This window comes from Pleurodeles waltl, chromosome 3_1 (assembly GCF_031143425.1).
Source record: "Pleurodeles waltl isolate 20211129_DDA chromosome 3_1, aPleWal1.hap1.20221129, whole genome shotgun sequence".
Taxonomy (NCBI): Eukaryota; Metazoa; Chordata; class Amphibia; order Caudata; family Salamandridae; genus Pleurodeles; species Pleurodeles waltl.
The window spans coordinates 663,694,076-663,717,550 of NC_090440.1; the positions used below are offsets into that span (position 1 = coordinate 663,694,076).

Consider the following 23,475-nt stretch of genomic DNA (forward strand, 5'->3'; position numbering starts at 1 on the left):
GAAGTCTGACCTAACTTTACCTGCACAGTGGTGTGACTGCCACAGTGTTGTTTTCTGTGGGAGTGTGTTGCAGTACCAGTCGTTGACTATTTGCTGTGCTTGAATTACTCCAAGGCTAGGCTGGGGTATACCTGAGCCTATTCTGACACCTTTAGGGCTGTAGTAACTTTAAAAGTATATTTTGGAAATTATGTTACTTTTTTAACAGATGTTTGTTTTGTATTAGCATGTCTCCAAACCTGCTAATAAGAAAACATGCGGCCACAAAGGAGTAAGGTAATTCACAGGTGAAAAATATGTTCACATTTTGGGAGGTCCCAATGAAACTATTTAAAAGAGGGAGTGCAGTATTAAACAGTTTGAAGCTGTTACAAGAGAGCAGAGGAGGAAGTGGTACAACGTGTTTGTGAACAGCAGAAGCCCTCCGATGCCTAAGGAGCTTAGGTGTAGTCGATATTGACTTTGCTTTAGAATATACATATTCTTAACACATGCAATACGCACCAGATTCACTTCTCTACTGAGCACCACAGCATTTTATTACAAGGATATGTGAGGTGTTATGGCTAATATCTATAATCAGTGGAAAAGAGCACTTTTAGAGGCTGCTCCAACTCAGAATATCTAGAAAAAACCAAAATCATGCTCCATAAGCATTCATTCACATTTTACTTAGCTCTAGAACCCTCTCCAGGATCAGGTTAGTGTGTCTTAGATGCTTCTCATCCCAGAAGTACTGCCTGATACTGCCCTATGGGAGCCAGAATAGGGTACCCTCTAACCTAGCACACACAAACACTGCCTTCAGGTGTGCCATCACAGTATTTATCCAAGCATGCCTAAGGGCATTTGGGAAGCATACAGTCAATAATACCTGGGGCTGTGGACAAACATGGAGGTTTCAGTCCATCACTCTGTACTGCAAAAAAAAAAAAAATAGTGAATCTGATTATAGGAGATCCTACAGAAGAAACTCTGAGTGGATGAAGTGAACAGATGCCAATCTCAGTGGGGTCAGCACCTGCCCGGACCACAGAGCGACACCTGGGCTGAGCGAACCCAGAGTTAGTAGCCCTATATGGTGAACCAAACATGTTGCCACTTACTGTTCCTCTTTTGAGATCGACTGATCTACGTAATCACCCACCTCTAAGACAACTGGGTGCTTCAGAAAAGGTGACAGATATGAAGGGGTATAGCTCAGTCAGTAAGATTGGGGTGGTGAGCTTCAGATTTCCCAACAATCATGCTGGCATATAATGTTAAAATACATTATATGACAAGCAGGGCACACAAGATGCAGTGGACAGGGAGAGCAGTGCTGATTAGTAGGAGTACATTTTTAGGGCTTTCAAAAGAGGGATGAGAGAGAATGTGGGTGTTTTTGTCAGTGTGCGCACGTATAAATTATCAGGTGAAATCAGACAGACACCTCCCCATCCCCGACTTAAAGCATCTGTACCCAAGTATTCATCAGAAAAGACATTTATTTATGGGGTGTAACACCCTAAACACCCCCCTGGAGCTATGCCCCTGAGGAAATGCACTTCCCAGGGGAATATCCACCAACTGCTGAGAGGAACCTAGCGCTATTCTGTCCAGTCCACGGACATCCATGTGATCTTTTCTGGTAGACCATCATCACGTCCCACACCCTACAGCAACATGGATGTGTTCATACATGTATTCACCTGTTAAAGATAACCTTTGCATCCTCTCTCCTCTGAATCGGTTGATCCATTGGTTCTCATTTGCACTAAAAACATCACAATATAACTGATTTATGCATACTGTTGCACACGAGCCTCTGCCACCAGCTTAACACTGCCTGTCCAGTACTAAGCCACGACACCCTCTGCCAGCAACATACAGAATGCAGATCAAAGGACTCGACAGCACAGTAGAAAATGGTTGCTGTGAAAAAATGGAGTACATGCATTATTTCGACATTTTGACAGGGACCCTCTACACCCTGCACACCAGAAACGTGTTGTAGCTTGATTGAAACAGTTGGCTTTATTATGCTAAATAAAAGTGTACACGCTATTCAAGACAAAACTACATACCACCTCACTGTTTCTGGAATGTGTCAACGAAAAGTGGGCAAGTGATAGTTTCACGGACAACACAGTGGAAATATTTTATTTGGATGGCTCATTAAAACCTTTCAAACAAGAACCTGCGCTGCCAAACTAGGCTGAACGAAAGCAGTCATTTCCACGTGCCGTTACATACAGAGAACTGGTTGGTCTGAACCCATTTTCTCTGCTCTGTTTTACAGCAAACACACACACAAATTAATTTATCAACCGCTCCTGTTTTTAAAAACCCACGAGTACTCCAATAGCAGGCAGACTTCGGCTTTCCCTAGAGTGGGAAGCTGGCAGTCCTCTCATTGTTACTGACGAAGACTACACCCTGATTTGCTGCCGAAAGTCCAAATTGTCCCCTGATTTAGGCCTGTATTGGGTAAGACGCACATGAGTACATAGTTTGCAATCCAATAGCCTCGCCGTGGAGAGGTATGGCAGGACAAGGGGCCATATGTACAAACACATTTTCCCATAGACACAGAATGGGTAAAACCCTTTGCTACATCTGGCCTAAGATCTTTAATTTAAGCAGTGTGATTCAGTGCCTCTTACAGATATTTCAAAATATTATTTCTGTTTTGTTTGTTCACTCCAGCAACTGTACGAGCTGTGCAAGTCCTCCATTCCAGCACCTGACTCACCCCAGAGACTTCTCGTGTCACACCGTATTGGCATCCGCTGTGCTGGCAGAATGTAAGGGTTGACATTTTTAACGTGGCCTCACCTACTAGCAATTTCAAGAAGCCACTATTTAGAGGTGAATGAAAATTTTCTCCAGTTATTCACCCTCTTTATCAATCTATGCCTTTATCACAAAGCATCTCCCCAGAACCGTGGTACTATCATAACGCACACGTATGCAAAAATATTCAGTAAAAAATCCGTCAAGTAGCATTCCTCCACTAAAATGCTATTACGTGCATTTTCCAAGTTGCATTCTTCAACAAAAATTTACATCCAGTGTTTTCACCGAAAATATGCAGACTTTCACTTTGGGTGGCTAATCCTCAATGAAAACGTACATTAATGCTTTCAAAATAGGTACTCCTCAAATAAACCCACGCTTTTTACATTGAGCACTTCTCAGTAAACATATGCCTGACAGCATTTTGTAAGGAGACATCCATCCCACCAGCATTTTTCAAGGGACAACCTCCCTGAATTGTATGTACTACATTTTACGAAGTGCCTACTGCCCATCATTGTAATTGCACGTGAATGCACATTTGTTCTGTTTTATTCTGTAGTGAGGAAAACCCTCGACAAAGGGTGAGATGGGTATTTAGTGTGGTGCCTGAATGAACATGGGGATCAGACTGTTCGCTTGTGCGTAAAATGTGAAGACCTATCTCAGTTTTTACTTACTATAACATCGAAACTCTTGTTACAAATTAACACCATTCTATGGAAGTTGACAGGAACCACAGACATATAGAGATGAAAGGTGTGGGCGAGAATTTGAAGAATTCTTCTTGTTACTATTTGTAAGTTGTGTGTGTTGTAAGCAAGTGGGTTTACCCGCCCTAATAAAAAAAGCATCAAAAGCATGTACAGTGCAAGCCCCAGAAAACCTTCTGCCATAGACATACGGCATTATGCATAATAAATTGGACCAATTCCAAACCCACTCCCATAGCACACACCAAAAAGCAACATATTTCTCCCCAAATGCCACATCTGTCCAAGCGTGCAAGAGAAGCATTCATAAGAAAGCTCTCATTGTATATAGGGATTGCAATTGAACAGCTCAAAGTTTGACAGCCAAGGGTGGACTCTCAGAGGTGCTAATGTTTCCATGCCTGGCCTCTCGCCTTCCCCTAGTACCACTATTTTAGAGCACATGTCCGAGCTGTGGAGCACAGTCTATTTTCTGTCATGTGGTAGGATCCATATTCCACCAGGGAATTGTATGTGTGAGTGGGTTAGGTCACACTCAGTTCCAGAGCAGTGGGATGCAGTTCAGGGGTAATACAAATGTCACAAAGTCATCCCTTAGCATGGCAGTTACTTAGACGTCTGTATACAAACGTGAGCTGTAAGACAACAGGGCCAATGAAGACAGCCATTTGGATGCAACCATAATCAGGCGGGCCAGGGAGCTCATGTTAGCAAATTGATGAGGTGGATGGAACAAATCCAAGAAAGCCCAAGTTGAAGTAGGTGGGATGGAAAAATAATTGCGTGGGAATTAAACAAAGAATCAGATGCTCCGGTTGGCTGAAATGCTGCTTGGTGCCTCACGAATTCAGGAAATCGTCCTTACGGTATCCTTTCTGCAAGAGAGAGAATGTCAATAGCTTAATAGGAATATCTAAAACTGTGACAGGATGATGTACCGCAGCTACAACACTGAAGGCATAACCTGTCCTATCCTGAGTTGTCTTGATGTGAGAATGCTTGGGTGCCGCACTAAGCACAGGTATGTCTTTATGCATTTCAACCCTTGAAGAGTTATGGTCTCTCCTACAAGTCTGAGAGGATAGTATAACACTTCGGCAACGTATGTATGCTCAAACACTTCTAAAACCATGAAATTATAATAGGCCGATTAATTCTTCCACTCTGCTGATTCTAAAACATAGCATATGAAACACTTTAAGAATAATGAGATGCGTGGGCACAAGTTGCTTCACGTTTTCATGTCATATGGACCAAATAATATCTGAAACAGTGGACCAAATAATTTTTCAAAATTATTTAAACAGGACTATGTAATGCTAGCTAGCCTCGTGCCCTTAAAAACAGTAAATGTGAGCAACATAAATTAGGGATAAAGTAACAGAAAATGAGATAGTAAACGTGGCATTACACCGTTATGATTTATGTGTCGTCTAAAGAATATTAACAAGTAAGGAATGTCTGTTAGAGATATCCAGGGCCTGGTTCATGAAGGTCAACTTACACTATTGCGTTCGTTTACGATGGCTTGCTATTTACAACGGTATTTAAATAATAGTAACTTTATGACTGCGGAGTCTCCGCACAAAAAAAGATAGGATAGTCCAATATTTTCATGCACAGAGACTCCGCAGTCGTAACAATACTACTAGTAAAATACCTTTGTGAATAGCACACATTTGTAACCATACACAAAAGTGTAAATCGGGCTCTCAGTGCTTAATTTGTAACAGAATGAGTGACAGCGGTCCCCAAAGCTCTGCTCGGAAGCCCGCGGCTAGTCAGCATGCCGAGTACTGGCCCTGGATAGTCTTGAATCAACGCCAGGCCTCTTTATTCCACTACGAGACACTCCCAGCCCGTTTAATCTCACTCTTGCAGGTTCCTGCTTTCTCCTTTTGTGATGTTTTTTTCCGTCTTTTTCTTCCTCCTCACCGGCAACCACCTGTTCAAATTAGGCACTGGGGATACTGCACCCAAACAGATGGGACAGATACCAGATTGAAAAGATATAGGAGAGTAGTGGAAAACCAGATAAGGACTAGGAATATTGTATGGAAACGCCTTGCGTTAATGACATGCAAGGTAGGCGTTCCCATACAAAAAATGACTTTAAGACATGTGCGCCTTATTTATACTCCCACGTCATTTTGACACATAGGAGGGGGCGGGCCTTAAAAAAAGGCGCACAGCCTGATTTGCGCCATTTTTTAAAGTCTGGGTGAGGGCAGGCGTTGAGGGACCTGTGGGCTCATTTCCATGGTCTCTGACCATGAAGGCAGTCCACAGGTGCCCTTCCCTGCCCCCAGGGACACCCCCTGCCACCCTCGCCCACCACTGGAGAACACCCATGGTAAGTACAGGTAAGTCATTTTTCATTTTTTTTTAAGTGGCATAGGGGGGCCTAACTTGGGCCCCCCTACATGCCACTGTGCCCAATGACCATGCCCAGGGGAAGGAAGTTCCCGGGGCATGGCCATTGGGCAGGGGGGGCATGACTCCTGTCTTTCCTAAGACAGGAGTCATTTCAATGGGGGTTGTGCACCAAAAAATAGCGCAAGTCCGGTTAGAGCCATGATTTTTTACTATAACCTGACTTGCACCATTTTTTGACGCACAACCCCCATTCTTCCCTATGCCTGCGTTGCCCGGTTAGAGTCATTTTTTTTTTACTCTAACCAGGCTGCAGCGCCTGCTAACGTCAATCCATAAATAAGGCACCCGCCTGGCACGTTGGAATGGCGTTAGCCGGCGGTAATTTTGTTTGACACAAACCAGCGCAGCGCTGATTTGCGTCAAAAAGTATAAATATGGGCCTGAATGTGCAGAGCTGCACTGAAACCCCAGACTTCATCCCAAGACAGAGATTTTCTATGTAGGGAAGGGGTCCCTTCACTAGCAATCATATTCATACTTCCTCTAAAATAAAAATTCCTCTACCTATCACTACATTACGAATGCTGACCCTTCTTTGACCTTATCTTCCATGTCTACTGCTAGAAATCGAATCTCACTCTTTCTCACAGCAAACTACCTGGGTAACCCCTATCAACTCAAGTTTTTTATGATAAGACACTGAGTCAACTCTTGCTTCAGTGTTCAGTGATGTCAGAGCAGCCACAGAAAATTATGATGACTGTGCATCAGGCAGGAGATATGGCCTAGCGGCTTTACAGGTGCACCCTTGCAACCTGGGGGCTCAGGTCTGAATCGGAGCCTCTGCACTTTCTTTAATATCATATGATTCTGAGCATATCACTTAAATCTCCCTGTGCCTAAAAATATGAAATGTAATGTGTGTAAAATATATTCGTGTAATTCCTACTTGATGTAGTGATAATCTCTGCCTGAGCTACATCTACCGTCTACCATTGCCTTTGCTGCTATTTCCTGCTTTGTAGAACTAGAAACACCTACAAGTGCAACATCAGTATGAACAGACCACAAAGAGTGTAGCACTCTTACATGGATTTACTAATACAAGTCTCCCTATGGTTAAATCACAGGTTACAGGTTCAGAAACTCAGGGTGCTACTGACGTACCTTGGGAAACTTTCCTTCATTTCTGCAGGTGGGAGAACACTACAGATGCCAAAGGCCTTGGACCACTTGTTGGAAAGTCTTTTTTTTTTCCATGCCACTAATAGACTCTGACTCGCAGTGTGCCCAATACTGCCATGCATTCTGAAGCAGCCGACAGACTCAGGCATGCAGGGCGTGATGCCTGCTTAAGGCAGGCAACAGGTGTTTATGGGACAGGCCTACCTGCATCCTTCCCATAATGGTACTAGGCACCCCGCCAAGATAGTTTGACAGATTTAAAGGGATAGAGCACAAAATCTGCCATGTTCAGAGGAGATCTGCAATTTAAGTTGTCTCCTAGAAGACATTTAACATGCTGACGTGTTGGACATCCACTTACGAGCGTATCTCAAGCAGGTTGCCAGGACTGATGGAAATGCAAAGGTTTAGGACTTCGAGGGCGACCAGAAAGTAACATGGATGAGAACCATGGGTGGGTCAGGGACAGATGTATTAATATTTTGACTGGGCAGAACACATCTCCTATCCCTGGGTTTACCCACTCCTTGCAAGGGCGCTGCCACCAGTGCCTATGGGTATGATCGTAGTGATGTTGGTCTCCTCTGCATTGCAGCAATATGTTGATGGAGCGAAAAAGGTTCTCCCTCAGCCTTTCCTGATAGGCCTTGCTAAAAGTGAACTCACGATGTTAAGAGGAAATGTGCAGGAGTGTGCAGCAATGAAAAAAAGCAACATTTGTATTAAAGACCAGGAGCATTTGGGACCCTTATTGAAAAGCCAGAGACTAATGTGGGCAGCAGATTACAAAGTGACTACACTAGAAAGATATTTTGGTGTATTTACAGCTGCTGGTTCTAAAAATGTAACAGCATTACACACTTACTAATGCATTCTGCAAAATCTACTATGGTCACAATTTGTATTCGTTTAGGTGTATCATAAAGCATCAGAATGTAGTTTTATCCGTACCAAAGAGCATGTTAATGTCAGCATTTCATGGTATTATAGCTGCAATATCATCTAAAGAACATCTGACAGGTAACAGATGTCGCTCTCTGAGCCGTTGCGAGGTACCCGCTATTAAGGCTCGGACCTATGATGGGTAATGCCAGGTGATCTACACCTGAAGGTGCAGCGCGGGGTGATGAAGCACACACTGAATATTACTTACTGCCTTGAAGTCCCGGTGCAGCTTGTTGTACTGCCACATGTTGGCTAACAGGCTGGAGGCCGCGCGTGCAGACTTCTCGTTGTCGGGGCTGTAGGTGGAAGCAGAAGAGAGAAGCTATAGTGAGATATCTGTGGGTGAAAGGAGGCAGAAGAACCGTGGTGTGGAGGGAAAGGGGGCTCTGGGAGATTAGGAGCCTAAAAGGCGCTTGTGGTCAGGACCAAATCAGGAAGTAAGTCCTGCGACTCAGTCTCTGTATGATGGACTCAGACTGTAATCTCCTCCCTACAAAGAGGATACGGGTTCGGGCCACGTGCCTTGTCTGAATTTGATATATTAAGCAGCTTCACCTTCATCCTCCATTCCTGTTCTCATGGAAGACCAGCTCTCATACATTGTGGTTTGGTGATATTAGCTCTCTTTTTCTCTCTCTCTCTCTTGTTCCCTCCCTCTCCTTGATACCTGCGTCCTTAGTTGCGGCTGGCTTACTTACACATAAATTCAACCCTCTCTCACGTACAGGTCCATTAATTCTCTCTCAACTGTTCTCAGATAAGGCCATCTCTCTCACTCGTGTTGTCAGGTAGACTCAGCTATCTCTTTCAGTCACCTTTCCGCCATAACAACTAGATCTCTTACAAACATATTCTCAGGTTATGTCCCTGGTGTCCAATTCTCCTGCCCTTTGGTGAGATCAGCTCTCTCATACACACCCGTCCTAAAGTAATCCTTTCACGCTTGGCCTTTGGTATTGAGGTAAGCAGCTTTCAGATATTCATCTTTCCTTGACAAAAGGCAACTCACCTGTCCCTCTTGCTCTTGATGTACATCAGCTTCCTAAGTCCATCGAAGTAGATGATGTCACGAACAGCAATAGGGCTCTCCACGGTCAGATTGTTGAGCACAGCAATGATGTTCACCAGGACATCGGTAGGCATAGGCCGCTCCCCGCTACTTCCCGGAAGCTTCTCCACCAGATGGCTCACCACCTTGGTCGCTATCAGGAAAGAGGTGGATTAATTTATGGTGCCCAACCATGCTGTGGTTCTCGCAATCCACTCATTCACTCTGTCACTATCAGCAGAGTAGATCACACTGACGTATAGAAGAAGAAATTCCACAGCTTATACTGTGCCTCCAGGATTACAAGCCTAATTATTTCATATGTCTTTAGTTGCTAGTCAGGCACACAGCCGTTTATCAGGGGGGTTTACTAGAAAAGAAGATAACAAGACAGGCTCAAATTACTGGGGTCCCTTTGCAGGATATGTGTAACCAAGGAAGAATGCATTTCAGCTTTATGTACACTTCACTGATGAAAAATGTAATTTATGAGGGAGGAGGCATGAAAGGTCAGCTGAGGACTCCTACATACCCTAGAGACTGAATCCTACACAGGTATGGTGAACCTGTACACTCACTAAAGGTGTAGTGAGGACATTCTGGCTAGCACTTGTACTGCCCTCTGCAGCCCCCACCAGCATACAGTGTTGTCTTTCAACAACAGTTTCACCAGCTGATTAAGTATACAAAAATATTCAACCTTATACATTCCCCACACTAGTGAGGCAGCACAATGGAAGCAACATGAATGCACACAAACAGGTCTCTAGTGATGCACTGACAGCCTTGACCACAGGCTCTTGCAGCAATGAGAATGAGGCAATTTGTGAGGTTAGAACTGGAAGGTGGTAATGGCATGTAGTGCGAAGAGGGCTGAGCTAATCTTCCATCACCACCCAACACTTGCATCTTTAGTACACAAGCGTTGCTCTGTCCAGTTGCCCTAATGATTTGAACACCAGTTATCTACTATGCTTTGCAGTTGCCTTTTCTTTGCCCAAAATGTGTAGATGGTTGTGATCATTCAATGAGGCAAAGTGTGCAGTAACCCATGTATGTTGTTTTTTCATTGTGCGAGTGCTGGGGAGTGTGTGAATATCGAATAAATTATATAAGAGATTTAAGTCCTGATGAAACCAGGAACCTTTTTCAGGCACCTGTATATGGCTGAAACATGTCGACCCATATGATGTGGGAGGCACAGACACCCCTTGCCATCACCGATTCATTTTTAAAACACCTTGCGGAGCCCCTTGTAATTAAGGAAAATACCTTGGAAGGAGTCTGAGGATTTTAACCTTCACATAAGATCCCACATTCCATTCCTTCACATAAGTACTCCATGAAAAACAGGGAGCTCATTCGTCTTTATAAGAATTTTTAACCACTGGCGAGCTGATGATGAAACATGATACCAAGGTTGGCGTGTGAGACCTTGCCTTACAATTTTGTATAATTTGATGTAATTCCCAGGCTCTGTCTCCTCTTAAGGACAAAGACACTTAGGTCCCCGCTATTTGGGTAGTAGTCCAGCACAGTTTTTTTAGGACCTTAACTTAACAAAAATGTTTCATTTGTTTGTTATTATCAGATTAAACAGGAAGGGGAACATATCGCCCTAGCTTCCTCTCGTTCCCTTGTTCCCCAGCGTTTCAGGGGGTAGAGTGTTTTGAGTTCGGACAGTAACCACCAGGGACACAAATAGTTGTGAACACACCAACTTACTGAAAGGAAGATGCAAAATAGTAATGAGAGCAAAGTGAGAAGCAGAAATTAAGATTTTAAAAGGGATATAGGAGTTGGATTGACAGTGCCTCAGAAGTGGCTAAGGGGGTGATATTGAAGTCCCTGCCTCTGACTCAACACCTGTAATAGCTGGTACTATCCCGAGAAGAGAAAAGGCAGAATGGGAAGAGAAAGAAGCCAAGTTCTAACAATAAAGGAAGTTAATGCAAATGAAGAAAACGGATTGGTAATGAACAAAGAGAACCCATAAGTGGAACTGGACTTAATTGTGGAAAGATCGTAAATCCCAAACAAAAAGTTACTAATAACCATTTTATGAAAACACAATTAACATTCAAGCAAACGGCCAAACACCCCAAGAAAAAAAACAGTTTCATAACAGTAAAGATAAAAAAAGTAAGGGAAAGTAGATTATGTAACATGGACCATTGGGATTTGCCAATACTGTCCCTTCCTAAACAGCACATCAGCCATCAGAGGCCAACTGAAGCAACACATTCTTTATCATACAACAATAGCCTCCATGTGGCACCAGTCAAATCTAGACCGGCACTCAACAATACCCTTCAGCTCTGGGAATCAAGTGAATCATGACTCAGTAGCCCTCCCAGTGCATTCTGGTCAATGTGGTCCATCTTTTGCAAAGTTACAGTTCTTGAAGTGGAAGAAAATTTTGGTTGCTAATAATTTCCAATAGTTCCTTTGCGTAGCATGATACCTATTGATTTCTTCCAATCTTTCATTTTCTTAGCCCCGGGCAAATTTGGTGGAGAACAGCAGGTAATGTGTGCCAAACATGTTTGCAGCTTAAAATATATGGACCAGTGCCTTCTTAACTAGTTCACACAGCAGGTAGCTATGACTAAATTACCCCCGTACATCGAATCACACTCACTGGCTATCCATCCTAACCAGAATAAAATTCAAATTTTGCTGCCTAGTGCATAAACTCATTCACAATAACAGCCCCTACCTAACCGATCTAGTCATCTGTGGGGCCTCAGAAAACCCTTCTTCTAGAACCGCCTAAATTCAGAACAGCTATGACACAGAAACTATCATTATCTGGAGCGGACACAGCAGCCTGGAGCCTCTTTCTCCCATCCTCAGAGGACTGACCCCACCTTCAGTCTTCTGTCATTACCCCATGCCGCGCCCCTTCAGACAATCATAATCTAAATCCAACACCTACTCTACTGACATACAGTGTAACCATGAACTTAGACTAAATGTGTTTCTCAAACTTCACTCTTTCTCTCCCCATCTTGATGTAATCCTACACTTAGGGGGTCATTCTAACCCTGGCGGTCCAAGACCGCCAGGGCTAAAATGACGGGGGCACTGCCAACAGGCTGGCGGTGCCCCGCTGGGCATTCTGACCGCGGCGGTTCGGCCGCGGTCAGAAGTGGAAAACCGGCGGTCTCCCGCCGGTTTTCCGCTGCCCAAATGAATCCTCCATGGCGGCGCAGCAAGCTGCGCCGCCATGGAGGATTCTGACACCCCATACCGCCATCTGCCAGGAACAGGATGGCGGTATGGGGTGTCGCGGGGCCCCTGGGGGCCAATGGCATGGGCACTGCAGGGAAAAAGAATTTCAGTGTCTGCTTTGCAGACACTGAAATTCGCGACGGGTGCAACTGCACCCGTCGCACCTTCCCACTCCGCCGGCTCAATTCTGAGCCGGCGTCCTCGTGGGAAGGGTGTTTTGCACTGGGCTGGCGGGCGGCCTTTTGGCGGTCGCCCGCCAGCCCAGTGCAAAACCCAAAATACCCTCAGCGGTCTTTCGACCGCGGAGCGGTATTTTGGAGGGGGGAACTCTGGCGGGCGGCCTCCGCCGCCCGCCAGGGTGAGAATCACCCCCTATATCACAAGCTGGTCCATGTGTGGTGTAAGCAGCATACTGGTACTCATAGTCCAGACACTATCTTGGAAATCATACAAAAAGTACCTGAGTTCAATCAAAGAAACTGACAGCTGGAAAGTTTGCCTGCCTTGGAGCTCTGCCTGTGTAGGTCTTGTTTGCCTGGAATTTTAAATTTAATTCTCAATGAGGCGCTGCCAATGCCATATCACTCAGCTGCTGGCACATCACTGAAGGATTGAGCAGAAGGCCGCAGGGAGCAGAACACCAGCCTCAACACACCTGTAAACCGCTGGCGTGATTACAAGAGGAACAAGCATTGGTAAATACAATAGGTTTCACCTATGTGATTTATAATAAGCTGATTTTTATTGTATGTTGTAGCTTGGTAAGCAGCTGTGCAATATAAGTTACTGAAGCCCCTTTTTTAGAGTTCTATTAAGTTCAATAGATTTTGCACACGGTGTGCAGGTGAAACCTAACAAGCACAGCGCAAGAGCTGTGCAGGTGAAACCTAAAAAAAGGAAAAAACAGACCAAGTATTTCTCTGTTGGAAACCTGCAAGCAGACACCATGTTGTGGGGCATTCAGTGTCAGGGAGAACTATGCCCAGCCTAATCTATTTACTGACAGCATAGCAATTTCCATACATTAAATTACGATTGTGCCTTTACTTGTTTGATTTGTAAAGCCGTATTCTACAAATAGTTCGCAATTATATGTGTACTTGGTTTTTAAACCCCTGAGTAATAAACATAAGAAAAGTAACCTGCAAAAAGGACTGAACTGAAGAGCCTGTCCCTGCCTTGGCTCTGATTGGTTAAATTGATAAAGGACTCCATGGCGCATAATAAATCCTGCAGGAGGTGAAGCTGTGAGAAGACGGACAACACCAGGAATATGCAACTCTTTCAGAGAGAGAAACCAGATAGAATGCAGAAATAAAATGTCTCAGGATCTGCAGACGTAAAACTACAGTCCCACGTTGCAGCAATGACTCAGCCACTCTTTGCCTCCAGGTTACCCATGTGGTAACATGCCAGTTCTAGGGCCGCAAGATGACCCCAAGTTGGGGCAGTTTGAAATGTGTTGATATGCTTTATAAGTGCTTTGTGAGGTATGGAAAACTGCATTGAATTGACCTAGCTGCAGGCAATATTTGTTTTAATGTCAGGAACTTAACGGTAAAAATTGGCCCACTACATCATAAAACAGGCCCACAAACAGCCGAAGAAGCAGCCCACACACCGAACTTGCAGAGCACCCCATTGGGCACTGGCTGATTGCCCCATAGGATAGTCCGAACCTAGCGGGATCCCCTTGGATGGTAAAGGATGGTTCGCATTTTCTCCCAAAGATAAATATAGTATTTGATTATTAACAGCAGATGTATGATGTACATGGGCATCTGCAAGGGGGGTAAGTTGGGGGGGCCCTATTTAAGTACAGCCGGGTGTGCAGGCTCACAGTGCAGCGTACCACTAGGGCTGCCATAGAATCCGTGTAGTATAGCTTGCTGAGTTATGAATCGGCATCACGGAGCACTCAGGACCTTAGTGTTTTTTTTTCTGAATCATTCATTATTCTAAAATTGCTAAACACAATCCCTTCGTGCAGTAAAAAACGCTTATGAGTAAATAATAATAGTGATTATTGATGTAATAACTCAGAGATATATCCGACTTTCTTATAGTCCATACTTACCTCTTACATAAAGCGTTGGAAAAGTTAAAAAAAAGAACTGCCTCCGAAATCATAGCTTGTCTTAAGCATCTGTGAAGAGACAACCTAAGTGTCTGTTTCTCCCATGACCTTGGCATCAAGGTGTTACATTGCAGTGAGCGCCCAGTCTGGGTGAGACGCATACAGGAGTGCTGGTGGTCTTTGTGAGTGAGGCATTTGTGTTAGGCCCTTTTGGAAGTTAAACTACGAGGCCTCCTTGCACTCCTGTAGGTTGCTGCACTAAATGAAAAGTACACAAAGTGCGGATGCACTGAACGTGTCCCTGTATCGACAAACAGCACCTCTACAATGTTGGCCAATTTCACTGGTGCAACCGTCCTTGAACCCAGATCGATGTCAATAATAGTTGCCGGATCTACACTTAGCGTGATGACCTCTTTGCAGCACTGCGTGTGAGAATATAAACCTGAAGAATAAGGGAGTGAAGTTGGAGGCGGTCACAGGATCGAAACCTAGCAGGATAACTCAGCGTTTTAGCCACCCAAAGTAAAAAAAAAACATACGTACCCAGTGCTGTCAAGTTATCTCTTGTCAGGTTAAGGAGCCTACCCAGCCCTGATTTTGTATTCTTTGCATTCTTGCAAATTTACCTTTAGTTAACTTGAAGACTGCAAATAAATCCCTGGGTGCGTAGTTCTTTAAAAAAAAAACCTACGAAATGGCAAGCTACCCAAGCTTTGCATGCGACAACTTGAGCTCTCCCTGTTGAATACAACTACGTTAGATAATTATAGCACTTGTTAATTGGACACCCGGAGGGAGATTAGTTTGTGGTGAATGCTCAGTAAACAGACATATTTACTCAAAAGTTTGTAGGGATGTGCACACAGGGTTGTTATTCACTACGCAAGGGAGGATGTGGTGTAGTGGTTTTTCAGCTAGCTATGAAACCTGTATTCAGGCTTTCTAATGACAGCTTCTCCAATCAGCCACACCATGTGATCCCTGGCAGTTCAATGCATCTTATGTGCTTGGGGAAGTTTACTAACCAGTATGTTTAGACACGCAGAGGAAAGTCTTCAGTCTGCACCAAACCGGGTGGGTAGGTTTATCAGTGACAGCTGGAGTACCCACACCTTCCCGGCCTAAGAACCGCCCCCCACATCCATGCTACACACCAATGTTTCCCTAGAGGTATGCTCGGAGGGCCAACACAATAACATGTTTTAAATTCCAACTGCTTAAATGGCCCTAGGGCCGCAAGAACCAGCTCTTGCTCGGATAGCGCATTGGGCAGAAAGAAATTTTGCACCTTTCCTGCAGTTGGTGAGTAAAATAAGGGAGCGGTGGGTCCATTTTGTATTTACATGTCATTCACACATCAAAGCAGTACATTCATCTCTGAGCACAAACTTCTCGGCACCTCTCCCAAATATTCTGATTCTCTGTTGGTGTAGCTGGATTACGCTAGTGCCAAATTGCTGGTGGTGTGCATGGTAGTGTTTGATTGTCACTGCACGGCGTGAGAAAGAGGTGGTAGGGGTAGAATGGGGTGTAAAAATGGACTTGCAGCAAGTAAAACAAAATTAAAAGCAATTTAGTCTGAATAATGGGAGTCAAGTAAGAGGAGGCTGTTGTCTGCCGGAATTTAATGCAGACAGTTCTGTGAACCACTCTAAAAATTGTCAGCCTGGGCCCAACTCACCCATGACAAAAGCCAGCCCTGCTTCAGGCAGCGGAAGACAACACACATGCAAAATATTTATTTTTTATCATGAAAAAGTCCCACATTGATAAAAACATTCATATATATATATATATATATATATATATAAACAAATATATATATATATATATATATATTCATATATATATACACACACATACTTCTGGCTCATGAAATGATCGGATGGTAGGTGGGTGCGCAGTCAGCTTATTCTGACCTTTGGTTGTTGGAGTCGCTTGTTTAGCTTATTCTCAGCACTTTTCTTTTATTCAAGTGCCCAGAATTCAAATTAGGAAATTATAGTGAACAAAGGGGCACCTTTGTTGTAGAGCGCGTGGTGAATGCCCTGCCTACCTGAAATCAATGGTGGAAGCTCCAGTGCGCTTCTATACAGCGTTTCACGGTCCCACCAGGGACTTGATGTAGTTAAACCAAGAAAGTCCTGCAATGTCGGACACCGGGGTGTGGAGACCTCCCATGGTCGCTCTTGGTTGCCGCTGCAGGCAAACTACATTATGCAGCAATGGGGAGATTAAGTAAACAAGGACAAACAAACAAAAAAGTTCCCCAAAAGCATATGAAAACAGTACTTGGGCCTCAGGACACTGATAAGAGCAAACACATAAAGAACAACAGGAGATAGTGTGCTACAGCCAATAGAAATGGAGTTAAATTAAGTGTCAAGCACAGGAACCAATGAAAAGCAAGGGGCAGGATATAAGCCCCTTTAAAAATGTATATTGAATACAATAGATTTCACAAGCACAGCGCAAGCACTGTGCAGTAAAACCTAGAAAGTAAAATGTCAATGAGGGGATAAATTCAGTCTGCCTAATAAATAATCATGGGCTGCTTTAAAGGCTTTGGATCAGTTGCCCTACTTGCTTGGAACATTTCACTGCAGATCTTCACATCTCTCCTCATAAGCATCTCTAAGGTAAAACGGTTTTCTGAAGTTTCTTTCATCAGGACCCCTTCTCTGCTGCCCCAGTGCCCTAATGTCCCTCACAGGTGCTTCTACACAGTTTAAACATCCAGTATCGCGGCCTGCGGGAGTGACATGCAGTCCAGGTAGCTTGAGGTTTCTAGGTCCACCCCTGGAGTTGAGGCAAACATGAAAAGCAACAGCACATCATTTACAATTATATTTCCATCCTGCAAAGGCAATGTTGTCTGCATGCAGGCTCGATCTAAATTAGATAATGTTCTATGCGGTACGATTGTATTCCAAGTCGTGTCAATTATGGGAAAGCTAGGCGTTGACTCTTCTAACCTGTAAGTGTCTTGGGAAAAACGTCTATTATTATTATTGGCAAATATTTAAATGTATTTATTGTCTACCATGTGGTTGTCTCCCCTATTCAATGTATTAATAGCTTATGAATTTCACCAATGAATGAACACTGACTTTATGTATGATTGTTTTATATATATGTTTGATAATTGAGAATGTTAATATATGTAATGATTTCAAGTAATCAAAACCAATAAACAATAAACATGGTCACACTGATACATTTATACAACTAATGTTCAGTATTCCACAGCGCAGGCCACAGATTAGAGGCGTTTCTTCAGTATAATTTACATGAACATGAACCCGAGCATAGCAAATTACCAGTTTCAGCCCAAGATTGAAGAGCTTGAGACCCGCCAAAAGATGACAGACAGGAAAATGTGCCATTGCCTGCATGCTTTTAAATATCTCCGATGCAGGGCTTTAAGTGGAGGGAGCCTTGCAGGGTCTGTCCTGCAGTAATGAAAAATCAACTTTGTCCATATGTACATATATGGTATTTCTATAGCATGAACCTAGCTAAAAGGCAGAGGAGCAGGCACTGAGGGAGAGGAGAACAGGGACAAGAAAGAAGATAAAGCTCTGGCACAAAGACGGGAAAGCACCAGCTTGAAGAAGGGTCTTGATCCCTTTCCTGCACACTGCTGCCTTGCGAGAAAGCAGAGGCGCACCCACAGTGACAGAGGTGGTGGGATGGTAATATTTAACAACTGATTTACCTGCTGTTTACATCATGGAGGAGGAAGAGAAGGCTATTGGCAGCCGGCGTTCCTTCTATGGGTTTTATTTTGTCAGCCATTTTGAATAAATACCATTTCGCAATGTAAGCCACAAGTAAACAAGAGTATCCACCTTGTTTCAATTATAATCTTTTGCAGAGATTCTAAGCAATTATGATAAACAAACAACAGTTACTAGAACAGCTCCTTCATGCTGGAGCAAGGGGTGTTTCCCGTGCTCTATTGTGGTGTACATTTGGTGTGTGAACATAACAGAATGTATTTTAATACAACGGTCCCTATGCAGTTTGTCAGATTCTTTGGGTTAAAAAGATAGGTTTTACTATCAGCCAATTCAATGGCTGCCATTTTATTGACTTTCATCAGAACAAAGGCATAGATAGCCCTGCTGAGATTCAAACATTCGAGACACACACACGCTATCTCTCCCCCACCTCTCACAGACCTCACTCATCTATCCTACTGCCTGGCCCATGCTCATAGGAAACAACCAGGCGCCATATACTGGTACTATGTAAAGCTGATGTTACATAGTAAAAACCTAACAAACACAGTAGTGTTTCACTGATTCTCAGACGTTTAGGCATAGGTTAACTACACTATGAATAAAGGCCATTAGGGTTAAGACACACTGAGTCACCAGTCAGGCAAGCACATGTAGCTGACATTGGTCAAGACCTTGAACCTTATAGAAGGACTAGTCACCTGGAAATCTAGAGGCTTTCTATAATACGAAAAGCCTCTACATTGGAAAAGAGGCCCATTGCCTAAGCGGGGAACTGGTGTTAGTTGACATGGTTTTACTCATAGCTGCCACACATACCAGGACTATGTAAAGCCACTTTAACCTTCCTGTATCCTCGGTCTCAGTATCAAATTGCTTAAAAAAGTGTTCACTACTCATCTATTACTATACACTGGAAGAAAGAAAACTATGTTAAAGGTAAGTTATGGTTATCTTTGTTCATAGGAACTTAACAAATGTTCATAAACCCTCCAAAATTCACTGAAAGATTAAAGGTATGGTTCCGAAGCTAAACTTACAAGACCCCTAAAATCTGGCAACTATACACACCAAAACTCATGTCCTGCCATGCAGCGCTCACGACCTCACACAACAGCACTGGTGAGGGTGATCAGATTTTCAAAGCCAAAAACAGAGGAAATTTGGAAGGTCTGGTCAGTCTGTCATTAGTGCCATCTCAAAATGCTTTATCAATAACATCACTAATGACATCTCAAATTACATGATTCATGACATTACTAGTGAGATTACACAAGACATTTTTTCAAAGAACAAACAATATCATTTTTCATGTCTCTGGAGACTTCCCATCTCCCTTTGTATTTTAATGATGCCCATCATACCTTCCGATATGCAAACAAAAAACAGTTACCAGCAGGCAAACTGATGAGTTTTGCAAAACTCGTTCATTCAAGATGGAGGAGAACAAAAGTATTTCCAGCTTTTCATCAAAGAATCACACCACTCAAAATAGACAAATTTGAATAAGTAAACTTAAGATTGTCAAGCTTGTAAAGTCAACCGTCAAAAGAATCAACCCTTCAAAGTCAGCTCAACACTTTTATATAGAACAAATAGCTCACAAACTACTCCATGGACTTAAATCAAACTACAAAAATACTAAGGAGACACTTTCTGAGTAAAGATCTACTTTCGTGGGAAGTTTAAAGCAATGTTCAGCTTTTACTGAAGTGGAAAGCTAAATTTCCCAAGAAAGCTTGAATTTGAAATGTTTTTGATACCCCCTTAATATTTCACATCCAATTAGATCTTCACAAAATAGTTGGAGGAAACAAGTGAGTGCCAAGTTTCATGGATATACATCAACCTTTTCCAAAGTTATTAGCAAACCTAACAATTATTTAATTATTTACCGGTAATTGCATTACTCCGATCATGTTTTCACCCTAATTAGTTACTTAATGAGGCCGACGTGCCTCATAGACACACCCAGTTCCCTTCCCAACAAGTTGAAAAGCCCCTGTCCTCTCACAACCTCCTGTTTTAGTTGACACAAGCCCCTACCTACTACAGAGGCCGAACCGAACAGGGCAGGAGGAAGAGGTTAATTAATTAGAGTGAAAATTTAATCAGAGTAATGCAATTACAGAGAAGTAATTAAAGCATTGCCCTTTCCCCTCCATCCACCAAGAAAACTCCTCTCTCATTACTGTTGTCATCGGGATCCTAACAGTCAAATCCTGAGATACCGCAGATCAGTGATCCAGAATGTGTCTCACCACTCTGTTCAGATGGAATATGGCCGATGGTACCAGAAAAATGGTCACCGCAAAATCGCCTTGCACCTGCAACTAGTCTGCTGCAGTGGGATTCTCCTGCACCATCAACTCCGACAAATGTGAGTGAATCTTGCTGATCCTCTTCTCTGTCAGCGAAACCAATCCTTGGCTGGTTAGAAATCTTGTATCAATGAAAGCCTGGTCCTGAACAGACATCAGATGAGACTTCTTTTGATTCACCAGAAACCCATAATGTTCCAGTACTGAAAGCACTCTCCTGATATGAGCCACGGAGGTGTTCAGGGAGGACAGAACACCAGGCAGTCATCAAGATATGAAAGTATGATGCCCCTCTGACCAAAAAGACCCACCACAGGAGCCAGGACTTCGGTAAAAACCCTTGGTGCTGCTTTTAGACAGAAGAGCAGCACCTGAAACTGCAGGTGCAACTGAACCACTGCGACCTGCAGAAATCTCTGGTGACTTCTGTAAATGGCGACGTAAAGGTAGGCATCCTGAGGATCGATGGTGGCCAGAAAGTCACCTTTTGACACCAAAGGAATAACTTGCTGTAAGGATAGCATTTTGAAATGGATGGTCTTTACCCAAAGGTTCACCCCTCTTAGATCCAGAACTGGCCTGTAGTCTCTCTGTGCCTACTGCACCAGGAACAGAATAGAGTAAACTCCTTTGCCCTTTTCTGGCGCTGGAACCTCCACAACTGCCCTTTTCTTCAAGAGGGCTAGAATGCCAACTACAAAGCCTCTCTCTTTACTGGATCCCTGGAAATAGAGGTAGAGGTAGTTCCTGAATCTGGATGTGTTTGAATGAACTCAATCATATAGCCTCTACTGAGTAGACTGAGCACTAATTGATCCCTGATAGACTCCTGCCAAACACTGCCAATGTCCAACAACCTCCCTACACCTGGGCAATCTCCCCCTCCCGCACACCCACGCACCCAAAAGGGGAGACTAGACAGGAACAACTCTTGCTCAGTCCTGCCTATTTATCAGTCCTGAGATGTGGAGTATTTTCTAGGCTAAAACCGCCTCCTTCTGGTAGACTAACCCTTCGCATCCTTCCTAGAAAAATAGAAACATTCTTATAGTCCCAGTTCCAAGATCTATAGGATTTGGAGGTCGCCCCTTATAGGGGCGGTCTTTGAAAAACTTTGTAATGGCAGCATCCAAATGGTCCCTTGAAAGGAATTTTCAGGAGGGTAACTTTCTCTGCATAATCAGTCTTCTGGTCCTGCATCCATAAATGGTGGCATGCCAGGGTGAAAGCACTGGAAGCCACTGCTGAGGATCTAATATCTGAACAAACATCAGCTAACAGCTTTGCATCCTATTATATTTGCAGCAGTAAGTCAGAACTGTCTACGTTTTCATGGATGTCAATAGAAAGAGACTCAAAGTCCTTTAATAAAGATAGTGCTGTGTATGCCACACAGGTAGCCGCTTTTATGGACACAGAATTGGCAGCAAATAATTTCTTAGTAGCACCATCAATTTTACAATCCACAGCAGCTACAGGTCAGCAATCCTCTGGGTCAATCGCTGTCCTGCCAATCAAATGTGCCAGAATTGAATCTACCCTAATGTTGGGCAAAAATACCTCCTCTTCTGTGAGGGTGTACATCTTTGAAGGAACCTTGAATACTGGATTGATCCACCTCCTTCCAATGCCTGAAGAATAAGTCCTTAATTATTTTAGGAAGGAGTACAGACAAAAGCAGAGGCGTGGCATACTAAGGGAGGAGGTCCTCTTTATCTGGCTGAGCCGATGGCTCCTCAAAACCCAGGTTATTTCTAACTTGATCTAGAATATGGACAAAATGCTCTCTGGAAATGTACTTCCCATGAGTCAAAATATTAGGGTCCTCTGAAGCTGAATCTGAGGAAGAATCCTGCATCTCACCCTTAACTGTGGAAGGCCCCACTTTCTTTTCCAACTTCGTAGCCTTGGCAGCCAACGCCTTAGCAACTGCCACTTCAATCATGGACTGGGCCTGGGACTCTGTCAAATATGCAGGACTGGCAGGGGACAGTTACCTGGTTCTTATGTCTCTGAGCCCCAGGATCCCTCCCAAGTCTGAAAAGGAGAAAGTCACCCATCCCTTTTGTGCACACTGCTCTCCACAGCAGAAAAACATGCCCTGCACCATGTAAGAAAATCTAAAAATGTCAGAAACTAGGGCTCCTTAAATACTCCTGTTCTGCCTATGTTAATTAAATTAAACCCATCCCCTTTCCAATTATTAATACAGAGCATAAATACAGCCAACATCTGCACACCCAACTGTATCCCCTCAACTGGGCGCTACTGCAGCCCCACCATAATTAGGCTTAGTGAGCCCCAGCTGTCGTACAGGGCATAAATCTCATAAATTATGAGCTGCTCCTGCGACCCCTCCATAGCGCAGAATACATTGGCAAGCATCTCCCCCAGCGCTACCGCAGCTCAGGACTCCTGCTCTTACCTTGGGCTCCAAAATTCAGACTGTATGCCCAATCGCACAGGAACTTCAGCCACTTCCTTCACCAATACAGGCAGCATGTTTATTGGAGGCGCTCAGTGGCTTTTGAGGTTGCCTTGTGCATTTCCAATCCCCTGGGGCCAAACAAGAAAACAGATGCATGCAGAAAATCCCTATGGCGTCTTCTTCCTCGACTCAAAACTCCAGTGCCTTCTCTTGAGTGCTCGGCAGCCTGCTGGGATCCTTCTCACTTTTTTGGTTCAGCAAGCAAGCGCTTTGACCTGTTGTCCAAATTGTGGGCTTTTTAACCACACCCACCACTCATCCATCACTTTCACTCATTTGTGGGCTTGCCTTTCAAAAATCCTTTGATACCATTGGTAGTTGCTTTACGTTTCTCTCTCCTTGGGGCGGTTTTGTTACCGCCTTGCAGACTGCCCCTGTTATATGGATAATTGTACAATTGCTGATACATTTGACTGCGAGCCAACTTCTTTTTCCGTTTGTTTCTCTCCTTCACGCTCACGGCCATGGCGGCCATTGCGCTTTGAATCAGCTCGCTTATGTCAACTGTTTTACTTTTAATTTTCAATTTAAGTGGCACGAAAAGTCCAGTTACGATTTTAGAAC

At 43.8% G+C, this 23,475-nt stretch overlaps 1 protein-coding gene across 4 annotated transcripts in view; it reads right to left on the reverse strand.

Moving 5' to 3' along the window:
- Nucleotides 1-1,997: 1,997 nt before the first annotated feature.
- The window catches only part of PKP3 (plakophilin 3), a 176,923-nt gene continuing 155,445 nt past the window's right edge, over nucleotides 1,998-23,475 (reverse strand). For all 4 annotated transcript variants that reach the window (XM_069223196.1, XM_069223200.1, XM_069223199.1 and 1 more), the window contains 3 exons: nucleotides 9,007-9,199; nucleotides 8,206-8,293; nucleotides 1,998-4,366 (listed from right to left, as the gene is read on the reverse strand). In XM_069223196.1, coding sequence (XP_069079297.1) covers nucleotides 4,331-4,366; nucleotides 8,206-8,293; nucleotides 9,007-9,199 — 317 coding nt within the window. In that variant the 3' untranslated portion in view covers nucleotides 1,998-4,330. The remainder of the gene's footprint in view (nucleotides 4,367-8,205; nucleotides 8,294-9,006; nucleotides 9,200-23,475) is intronic.